Source organism: Medicago sativa, chromosome 5, assembly GCF_051527215.1.
Source record: "Medicago sativa cultivar Bolivia chromosome 5, Bolivia_mono, whole genome shotgun sequence".
In the NCBI taxonomy this organism is placed as follows: domain Eukaryota; kingdom Viridiplantae; phylum Streptophyta; class Magnoliopsida; order Fabales; family Fabaceae; genus Medicago; species Medicago sativa.
This window is the reverse complement of record NC_140753.1, coordinates 67372142-67384254: the sequence shown is the minus strand read 5'-3', so window position 1 is coordinate 67384254 and position 12113 is coordinate 67372142. Positions and strand designations below refer to the sequence as shown.

General features: G+C 30.4%; 2 protein-coding genes across 2 annotated transcripts; both read right to left on the bottom strand.

Annotated features, from left to right (window-relative positions):
- Positions 1–2558: 2558 nt before the first annotated feature.
- Positions 2559–5528, bottom strand: LOC146924255 (amino acid transporter AVT6C-like). Its single transcript, XM_085709233.1, has 5 exons — positions 5094–5528; positions 4422–4574; positions 4091–4294; positions 3138–3606; positions 2559–2913 (listed from the first exon to the last, which is right to left on the bottom strand). The coding sequence occupies exons 1-5, from the start codon at positions 5443–5445 to the stop codon at positions 2799–2801; spliced, it is 1293 nt and encodes a 430-aa protein (XP_085565359.1). The 5' UTR covers positions 5446–5528; the 3' UTR covers positions 2559–2798.
- A 1203-nt stretch (positions 5529–6731) lies between these two features.
- On the bottom strand, positions 6732–7681 carry LOC146924254 (uncharacterized). The gene is made up of 2 exons (XM_085711836.1): positions 7541–7681; positions 6732–7421 (listed from the first exon to the last, which is right to left on the bottom strand). The coding sequence occupies exons 1-2, from the start codon at positions 7679–7681 to the stop codon at positions 6732–6734; spliced, it is 831 nt and encodes a 276-aa protein (XP_085567962.1).
- Positions 7682–12113: the final 4432 nt, after the last annotated feature.

The window sequence follows — 12113 nt, the reverse complement described above, 5'->3', positions numbered from 1 at the left end:
GGACTGTTCGATGAAAGAGATGGATATGCATTTTTTGTCACAATGGACATTGCATAATTGACAAACATAATTGTTGTCTTCCGGACTTTTACCAACAAAAATGATATAACGTAGAAGAGCCATGAAACACATTTCTAGAGATGTCTCGGAGCAGCTAGATCAATCAACCGCTACAGCAGCTGTCCTTGTGAACTCGTGGCTGAGGGTGCAAGAATTTTGCATGATCCTATTATTGAAGGGTGCATGAACAATGTATCGGGGCCCACCCGTCTTCAACACTACTATGAATCCCTTGCTCGACTTCAATCACAAAATTCTCGATTTATCTCAAACATATGAATGAAATTTAATCAAATAAACTATTGCACGAACAAGGTACCACGGGGCGACCCAATCTTCAACACTACTATGAATCTCTTGCTCGATTTCAATAAAAAAAATTCCGATTTGTCTCAAATACTAATTTAATCAAACAAACAAGTTTGATTGAACATTTAAAAAATCAAACTTACAGGCAAACAAGTTTGATCGAATATTTAACAAATCGAACTCAAATAATTAATTTACTAATAATTCTACTCATCTGCAACGAAACTAAATATCTAATCGAAATAACTAGCCAGAAAACAAGTAGGTACCTCGCATTAATAATTGCAAAATTTATTAACAATTACTCCCTCCGTTTCAAAATACATGTCCAAGTTAACCACTTCACATATGCCAATGCACAATTTTGACCATTAATATCTTTAATTATCTAAAGTAAAAAATTATAAAAATTTAATATTTTGAAAATATTTGTCGAGACAAATCAAACAACATCTTGCATGTTAATATTTGTATTTATACATTAGTTAAAAAGTATGGTCAAAGTAAGTCTAATGAATAGTGCAAAAATTGGACATGTATTTTGAAACGGATGGAGTATATGCTACAAACAAAGTAGGAGTAGATAGTAGCAAGACGTCGATTAAAAGCATCATGTGTTATTTATTTATTTATTTTGACCAATTAGTTTGACTCCTAACATTTATGAACCACCTTCTCAATCGAGGAAAATGAAGGGGGAAAATTGAAGGAACGGATAGACCATATGATAACTCATATAATGATAATGAATAATACTCCCTCCGTTTTAAAATGAGTGTCGCTTTAGCCAAAAAAATTTGTTTCGAAATGAATGTCACTTTCAGTTTCCAATGCAATAATAATTTTTTCTTTTCAATTGTACCCTCCAATTAATACTCTGCACACTACTTCCAAAGCATTACTTTTAAAATTAACCAATAGTTAATAAGGATAATTTGGTAAAATAACCATTCTCTTTCTTTTAATCATTGCATTTCTTAATATGTGTGTAAACACCTAAAACGACACTCATTTTGAAACGGAGGGAGTATTAAGCATAAAAGTCACAATGATTTTGAGTAGAATATTTTATCACACAATACACACTAATATTCATATCCTTTAACTATTTTAAAAATAAATTTTGTTTAATTCTTTTATATTATGCATAAATGGTTTTAATTAGAGGTGTTCAAAACTGAACAAACTCAATAGAAAAACCGTAAACTGAATCAGTTCAAACCGAAATCGCAAAAAATCACAATTAGTTTAGATGTATTTGAATCATTTTCTTATTCAATCACATGGTTTGATTTGGTTTACGATTTTTATTTTACCATCTAATCAAATCTAAAGCAACATAAGAAAACACTAATTAAACATATGTCACATAGACTCGAGAAACTCAATGCAAACTTTTATAAAGTGACATATATTTTCTCTTGTTATGTTTCTTCCTTGCTTTTTTATTTTAAAAATGTATTTATATGCTACTTGAACTTTTAGAGAATAGTAAAATCTTAGTCTTTTGCATTTCTTATTTTTTTTTCCATATTTCTAATTTGGTCCATGTTATTAAGAACATTATTGAATGAAAATGAATGTAATATTGGATGAAATTTAAAACATTGTTGAAAATAATGTCGTGTTTTAGCTTTTTAACATATTTTAATTTTGCTTGTTCAAAAAAACATATTTTAATTTTGAAAACGAAACAATTGTATTGTCTCAAAAAAAAACCACACCAACCGATCCAAACCAAACCGCATTGATTTAATTGATTTGATTCAAATTTTATTTTAAAAATCAACAGAATCAAATCAAACAACATACTTTTCTATTTTATAGTTTAGGTGATTTTTCATCTCAAAACCGCACGGTAAACATCTTAGTTTTTTTTTTTTTTACCAAAGTAAACACCTTAGTTTTAATCACCCAATACTTCCTTCCTCATTAAACATACTGCACCTCTGACAGTGAGGGGCTACAAGGCCTGTTCGCAGTAATGGGTTCTAAACCAATATTTTTTGTTACATAGCATCATCATTTTTTGTTACATAAATACATAGCATTATTTTTCTTGGAACATTATTACAATAGATTTTTGCAAGATATGGTTTGTCAACCTTATTTTCAACCACACGATTTTTTCAATTAAAAACAATTTTAATAGAAAAGTGAATTATCCATTATGTTAAACCTATCTCCAGTTGTTACTTGATAAATTCATATAATATATACATGCATGTTTTATATTTTACATTTTAAATAGCTATACTTTTTTTGATATACGACTTTTACAATACACATATCAATGATATCTACAACTACAATAATGCAGATGACACAAGCTCCTCGACCATCATACATGCGTCTAGAATTTTCTCTATCTAATCATATAATTTCTAGTTACTGGGCAAAATCGAATACATAATTTGTGACCTATGGTACTAAAACAGCTTATATATGTTGTTGGAGATAGCAATCACACTTGTTACTAGAGCTAGTATAACCATAACCAGTGCTATAATTTTGTCCTTTCTTGTTGATATACCATGAATATCCCTGTTATTTTTGGACGATAGGAAAAAAATATTAGACGAAGCATGATTAATAGTTTATTTATGAGTACAAGCACAAACATGTTTATGATGAAAAATCTTAAGATCTATTTGATTAAAAAGGTATTAAAAATTACTTATTTATTATTTAGTCAAGATAATCTATTTTGCAAGATATTAAAATAAGCTTTTACAATTAAATAAAAAACATAGAGCAAGATTAATTACCTTAGAACAATAGAACCAGGGAAGACAAATGCAAGACAAACTGCAGAAGTTGATCCCATAAACTGAAAAATGAACCAAATATCTGGAATTGCAACAGCAGCAATGTAACTAAAAACCAACAGCACCAAAGTGAGGAACACAAATCTCTTATTATCTGTTGCTAACAAAGGTCTTTTAGGGAAGAAGAATTCATCAATATTGGTTCTCAAAGAGAAATTGAGAAGAGGAAATGCTAGCATAACATGAAAAGCATAGCTTAAACGGACCAAAGTATTGAGTAAAGAACCAAATGATGAATCAGCAGCATTGTGGTCAAAATTGATTAGAATGTCTGATTGAGTTGCATCACCAAATAATAGGTAACCAAATAGGCCTATTGAAAAGTATATGAGTGCACATAGGATTAGTGCTATTCTCACTGCTTTTGTCATTTCTGATGGTTTTCCAAGTTCAAACCCAATTGGATGCACTGCATTAAATCAATTGTATGCAAAAAAAATTAATCTTCTGCATTTTAAATTCTAATTAAGGTTGCTTCAAAGAAGTTGCAATAAAAATTCAAAATTACCAATTTCATAGGTACTAGAGTAAAATTAACAAATTTGAATTTGCCGCAGTCGGACCCCCCTTTCATGTAGTTGTACATCGGTAACGGGCCATTTTAAATTCAGAATTTAGTTTTTTAAAAATATTAAATATCACGCTTTCAGTATGGATCGTCCGATCTTGATCCAATGGTCACCAATGTACTAACTGCGTGAATGCGTGATTCCTAATCTACAAATTTTTATCAGACTATTCATCAAATCTAATTTAGGGATACAAATCGGACAAAGTGGACAGCAAGAGATCACTAATCACCCCACCGCCCTGTCCAATTTTCATCCCTAAATCACTAATGCAAATTAACTAAATCAAAATTACCATTAAAATGAAATGTGTAACAAAATTACCATTAAAATGAAATGTGTAGGCTGTGACTATGACAGGAACTGCAGTGAAAAGATCAAAGAAAGATGTTTGATGGTCCAAACGAGGAACCAATCTTGGTGTTTGTGTTTTTCCTTCCGCAAGTGCAACAATTGCCAAAACAGAACATGTTGTAACAAATGCTACAGCAAGAAGAGTTGATACTGCAGAACTAAATTTCAATGACTCTGTAATAAACAATAAATAACATCAAATTTTAGTATTGTAACCATAGTAAAAAAGTGTAACATTTTTAATGATCCTAAATAAGATCAAATTTAAGTACATATAATAATTAATTAACTTGGTACTAACCTACACGACGGTACAATACCAATGGAAGCAAAATGAATATTAAGGTAATGAACAAAGCAAATTCACGTGAATTCCACCAATGAATTCCAAACCATTGTTGCAAAATACCCAAATGTACTTCTCCTTCAGGTTGATTTCCAGAAAGTACATCCGCTGTATAGTACATCAAATAATACACAAATTCAGAACTTTTGGTACATAGCAAAAAATAAAAAACAAACTTATCACACATTTAGCCAAAATTATATGCACATTTTTTTTTTTTTGAAAGAATAAATTATATGCACATTTATAAGTTCATTCAATAAATGATGTATGTGGGCTATGTTTAAGACCACATACGTCATTTGTTGAATGAATCTAAAATGTCAATTTTTGCTTATAATAGTGTTCAGAGGATCAATATCACTAACTCCGTGAGTTACCACATGAAATCCGTTTTAAAATACTTTTAGTATCAAATTCTGTGCATTCATGAAATTTGTGTAATCACGCAGTTATAGATCTTGACCGATCATTAAACAACTCAGATTTTGAGTACTTTATTTTTTAGATATTTCATTCATCAAACTCAAAATCTAAGTTTTACACTTTTTTTTCATGTTTTTTGTTGCACTTTGTTTTAATGATTAAACTGCTAATATAAACATTAGAAAGTCGATTCTTACTTACCAATAATAATCAAGTACATAATTAAACACCCAAGATTAGTAATCACAACGCAAAGTTGAGTTGCCACAGCTCCTAGAGGTCCAAAAGCTTCTCTCATGACACCAGAATACGTCGTCGTTTCACCGGAATGTGTAAACCTCATCAAAAACTCCACCGATATTTCAGCCAATAAAGCAATCACCAGAATCAAAACAAACCCTGGAATCACACCAAGAACCTTTAGAGTTGCTGGAAGTGACATAATCCCGGCGCCAATTATGCTCGTCGCGACATTAAACACCGCACCGGAGACAGTCGCTGGCTCGGTAGAAACCTTGGAACCTGATAAGAGAGGTGTATTTGATCCGGTCATCGGAGATATCCCAGCGACAAAGGTGGAAAAAATATGAGAAAGTTTTGTAGTTTTTTGTTGTTTTTTACAACAACGTGCGAAGGTTGGGTTTTATAGGACTTTTGTTTTGAATTATTGGAGATGTTGAAAGACAATAATACCATTTATGAATAGAAGAGTGAGGGGTGTGTGAAGGAAGAGTTGATGAGGGTTGTTTTGTAAATTGAAGTGGGGTTTGTGACAGGTGATTTTGTTGTTGTTGTTTATGAAAAAATAGTGTGTGATTTTGTGACAGGTTGGAATGGTTTATTTCTAGTCGTTCGATGCATGAAGACAGAAAGTGAAAATGTGACGAATTGGAACACACTCAAATCTCAATGTATGTGGATGGAAAAGTGGGTTTTAGGGATGAGTCATCTAATGTTGTTGCCTTTCTCTCATTTGTGGTATGTCATTCTCTTAATAGTAAAAATATATTTTTAACAAACAATAGTTGGCATGTTTTGACCAATTGCTATAAATTTGAAAACTATATTAATGTTTTTTCCTTTAAAATATTTTTCATAATATTTTTAAAAGTGAAGAATAAATTTGATAATTGTAATTTTCTCGCGGTTCAACTTAATAAATGGCAAAAAATAATAAATTAGCCTTTAATACGAATTAGTCTCTAACTAATTAAAGTAGATGGAAAAGATATGGACTAAATGGAGTCTTCACTCTACTTTAAAGCATCACATCTTTAGGAAAATAAATTATATTATACAAACAAGATAAAATGTTCATCCATTTCAATAATGCCTTTTAATTAAATTGAAAGGTTCTTTTAATGAATAGTAACTATTTTTTAATTAATAAATGTGTACTCCCTCCGTTGCCAATTATAAGCAAATTTAACTTTTTAGGTTAATTTAATTAATGATGAATGTGATCCACAATATGAACCACATACATCATTAATTAAATGAACCTAAAAAGTCAAATTTGCTTATAATTAACAACAGAGAGAGTATATACAAATATGAGTTTAATTTCTATAAATGTAAATTTATTTTACACAAGAATTCAATGGTGTATTGTTTATTAAATGATCCCTAAAAAAATGTTTATTACTCCCTACATTCCTTTTCTTTTGATGTTTTAGGTCTTAGCACAAGTTTTAAGGAGTAATTAAAGTATACTAGACCAATGACCCATTCTACCGCACGGGTCCTACCACGTAGAAGGTAATCGAATCAATGAAAATAATGTAACCATACATTGCCGAAATGGTAGCATACATAACAAAAAGGTTTGAACATTAACCATCAAGATACATTACGAAAGACTTCGTGATAAACAACATTTGAGGTCGTATCAGTGCTCTCTCCATCTCCATCAACGATTAGTATTTTCAAACCTTGTTTTGAAGTGACTCTGGAAATTGCAACGTACAATTGACCATGCGAGAATACAGGACTCGACAAATAAATACCAACATTTTTAAGTGATTGCCCTTGACTTTTGTTGATTGTCATGGCAAATGAAACAGATATTGGAAATTGTCTTATCTGAAATTTGAATGGAATTTTAATATCAGACGGTTGAAGAGATAACCTGGGTATGAAAACTTTTTCACCGATGTTACTTCCAGATATAACCTTTGCTTCAAGTACAAATTTTCCCATTCTGGTTATGGTTAACCTTGTTCCATTGCATAATCCTAACTTTAGATCAATATTTATCAAAAGCATAATTGGAACTCCAATCTTCAATCTTATCAAAATGTCTTTGAAAGACATGAATTCAAACATGTTCTGAGGCAAATTGCTTGCATTCACCTTAGTAAATCTCGCATTTGCCGACATGTTAAGTTTGTGCTTGTGTGGCAAGAGTTTGTAAGTCCCCTCATTAAATCCTACCATGACATTCTCTAGCTTATATGTTCCTCCTTCTTCAACCATTCTTTGAATCGTTGGCACCAGGAACTTACGAACAGTGACATGGATCCGTCCACGCTAAACAAAAAATAACATGTCATCAAATATAAACCATAGTATATGTTATCATAGTGACAACTTGAAAAAAGGATCATTTATTTATACAATCGATTTATATAATATACCTTCTCATCAACCAATATCATGTTCATGAAGATAATATCATCTAGATTTTCCTTATCACGGATCAACCATATATGGGCCACACAGACAATCAACTTCAAATCCTTCTTTCCACCTGTTGTCACAGCTGAAATGGGGGTGAAAATGTTTGCCATATTAGCAAGTGGAAGAAAGAGTTATATTTGCTTAAATTTGCTTAAAGTAGAGAATGGTTGTATTCGCACAACTAAGTGGTATTTAAATAGGTAATTGGCAATTCTCTTTGTTAGTTTCAAATGTGAATGATCATAGTCTTCTATTGGTAATAATTACTATTCATTGCAGCCATAAAAGCAATTAGAGCAATAGTAATTGATTAGCATAAAATTGAATAAATGCTTTTAATAGGGATATTATTAGGGCGATTAAAGCAATTAAAGATATTGCAGCCATAAAATCAGTAATTCGATTTGTGCGATTACCACGTCATAATTGCTTTTAATAGGGCGTAATTAGTAGAGGAATTAGTGCATAATGCATAAAAGCAATTCCTATCAAGCAGTTCAGGACTATGTGCAAAACGATGACTTTGCAAAGCTTTTCTATATAGCGTGACAAATGTGTTTAACATATTTTTTCGTGGTTATTTTTTGTTATTGGAGCATGTTTGATATATAGCGTATATAGCATATTCGATCAACTTCCCCGTGTATTAATTTTTTCGTGACCAATTGATATAAGTGCGTCATAATTGATTTTAATAGGTAGTAATTGGTAGAGTAATTAGTGCATAATGCCGAAAAGCAATCAAAAGCAATTCCTATACGAAAATATGCAAGTTTAAAGTTTTCAATTGACATTAACTACGATTTCAAGCCATTAACTACGACAATTATTGCCATTAACAGTGTGTCATTCGTTTTAATTGCAATAAAAGTGTGTTATTCATTTTTAATTAACATTAAGTAAGTCCTATGATAGAAAACGATGATTTTGAGAACAGAGATTTAATCAACGGGCGAGATTAAAAGCAATTAAAAGCAATTCCTATACGAAAATAAAATTGAATACTTGTTAACAAAATTGCACATAGCACTACACTGCTCGATCTTAAGTCACATCATAAATAAAAACGGAGGGCATCAAAAAAAGTGTCATTACCGCAAAGAATGGAAACAGAAAATTTACCAAAAAATATACTGCATCAATTTTTTTCGTGATGCAATATTTGTTGTTAAATTGTATGTGCATATTGATGCAAAGCTTTTCCATTTAGCGTGAAAAATGTGTTTAATATATTATATATGGTTATTTTTTGTTATTGGAGCATATTTGATATATAGAATATATAGCATAGTTAATTAACTTCTCCGTGTATTAAGTTTTTCGTGACCAATTGATATAAGTTCGTTTTAATGGATGTTTATGATTTTTGATTAGCAATTAGTGTAGGGGATTGTTGAACGAATTGATTAGCATTTAACATGTCTTCAATTGCATTAACGAAGTTATATGAGGGAACATTTTTAGAGTTTCAATCAACGTGTGTGATCAAGTGTGAAAATAGAGTTTGAACGGGTGAGATTAAAGTAGCAATTAGTACTTGTTCAGGAGGGAAAAATGCTAGGCATTAGGGCAAAATATGGTGAATTAGGGCAAACATGGTAGCCAAGCAAGTCTAACTTTTATAATAAAGGATAAATAAATATTTCTGTGTTTTTGACTAAAATGTCTTTATTTATCATTAAATTCACATGTGATAAACCAAATGTCACAACTACTTTAATAGTTTATGGTGTTTTCCAACAAGGGTAAACTTGAGAAAACAATAATAAATTCACTAAAACATCAAAAGTTTTGGAATATAATTGAAACTCTAAAACATCAAAAGAAAATGAATGGAGGGAGTAAATGATATGATAACGCATCACTGAATGTATGCGTAAAATAATTAAACATTGATGATGCATACAAATAGATACGTTCAAATATTCAAAAATTCAATTATTTATATTGATATCAACATTTGGTCCGTATTTTTATTTTAAGAAAAACATTTGGTCGTATTGACATCAATGTTGCTGTATTAGTTATGATTATTTGAATTTAATTACTATGCCCCAAAAATAAAATGATTTTTTTTTATAGAAATAAATTTAAGGTGAATGGATTCAAGAAAAAATAAAGAGGAGAAGAAAATAAAATCATAATATGACATATTGTTTTGAATAGGAAGAAAAAAGAAACAGAAAAACAATTAATTCTTAGAGAAGGAGATTCTTGAAGTATAGCAAGCTTCACTTGGAACAATCTTTAGGGTGTGTTTGGATGAAAGGTTTAGGAGGGAAGAGAGATGATGGTTTACTTTTATTTTTTAAATTACGGACTTTATAAAATAAATTTTAGAAAATTGAATTAACATGATAAATGATCATATAATATTTTAAAAAAAAATGATAAATGTCAAAAAAAATAGCATGAAAATTGATCATATAATACTTCAAAAACACTTAATTTATTTTAAAAAAACATTTTACATTATTCGTAATTTAAAAAATAAAAGTGAGTCTTCCGTTCCTTCCCCTTCTAAACCCTCAATCCAAACACAGAGTATCCTTTTTTGTGAAAAAAATCAGCAAAACAATTATTTTCTTTTAAGAGTATGATGCAACTCCACACTCCAAATCCTAACAAGTTCCATTTAATATCATACAAAGCAGCAACAAACTCATGATAAAACGTGAGACATATATGATTTCATCAAATAAGAAAGTAAGTGTTAGAGAGAATGTTACTAGCATCCCTCTCAAAGTTATAAATTAATTACATTTGTTAAGAATTAGTTATTATCATTGGCTATAGAAGTCTCGTTGTACTAGTATTATCTTGATTGTTTTACTACCATTTCAAGTTCATATTCTATTTTTTGTTACTTTTGTTTTGCTTTATAATACAGTATCAAAATCATGATGCAATTCATCACGATTTTTTCTGTGCCATTTCTGTGAGATATTTCTAAAATATTGTTTAGAAGAAATATTTAGTTAATGGTAATATACTAATATGTACTATATCCATTTCAAAATATATGTCGCAATCGACCACTGCATACATGTCAATACGCAACTTTGACCATTAATATCTTTAATTATATATAATAAAAAATTATAAAAATTTGATATTTTAAAAATATTCATCGAGACAAATCAAACATCTTACATGCTAACATTTGTATTTATGTATTAGTTAAAAAATATGGTAAAATTAAGTTATTTGAATAGTGCACATTGTAAAATTGCGACACGTATTTTAAAACGGAGGAAGTAATAAGGATTAAATTTGAATAAAGACGTCAGATGGTCAGTGATTGTTTTCTTGGTTTGTGAGATATTTTCAAAATATTGTTTAGAAGAAATATTTAGTGAATGGTAATATGTAATAATGATTAAATTTGAAAGAAGACGTCAGATGGCCGGTGATTGTTTTCTTGGGTGAAACCTCGCTACATGGGGTTCATATTTAGGTGTTCGGTCATTTGAAACCTTTATTAGTTATTTCTAACAAATAAAAAGTTTAAAAGCCAACAATTGTGTAGGTTTTGGACAAGGGTGGACCCACGCTGGGCTCAGGGTGTGTAGCAGCACACCCTCAAGATTTCACGTGAATTAGAATAAATTACATCATAGTCATTGAGAGATTCTCGACGTGATTCACGGAACGTCGTGTGATACTGATCATTCGATGATTGATTGTTGCAAAGGTACACTTGTGCAGAATGCAACACATTGTCTTAGTCCGTACCTTTGCAAACAAAGTCCACTCACTATCAGATATGAGCCTAATCCGAAAAAAGAATAAAAAGTCGTGAAAAGTTGTTTTCCTTTGCTTACTAACTAACATGAGTTTTTTTTGTGTGAATACTATCATGAGTTTCTCTATTAATAAAGACACTTTGTATATTTTAAAGTATACAAAATCCTAGCTTTGATGATCCAAAAAATTTGGCAAAATTATTCTGTCTTTTCTCTAGTATAATTGACAAAACTTTATTTTGTAAACAACCATGGATCGATAAACTTGAAGTAAGTGTTGAATTAACTCCAAAGTATCCTTAACTAGAGAATTCACAATTATCTCTATCACATTTTATCTGCTTAAACTGGTGGGGTGAATAAAACTTATAGCTTGAAATTGTCTGTGTGGCCATTATCATATTCATGTTCATCATCTTTTTGTTCAAGTTGTGTTAACATTTCCCAACACAAGTTCAAGCTGCAACCTTCGCTTTCTATGCATCTTTCTTCATATTAGAAAAAATAAAATAAAATAAGGTTTTGTTTGATCCAATATGTTTTCTGTTTTGATCTTCATATGTTCGATCTGTGCATATGAATTGATATCATTCTAGATTTCTTCTTTCGTTCTCCACAAAGGACATGTTCATTTATGTTTCCGATTCAAATTCTTGATAACAATTCAGATGCAAGCGAGCATGAGTTTACTAAGAATGTTGCAAGAAACCCATAAATAAACCATTCAAAGTCAACATGCTCTTATGTAAACTCGCTTATGGCAAAAGTTATGGTGCATAAGTCATTTCCTTATGCA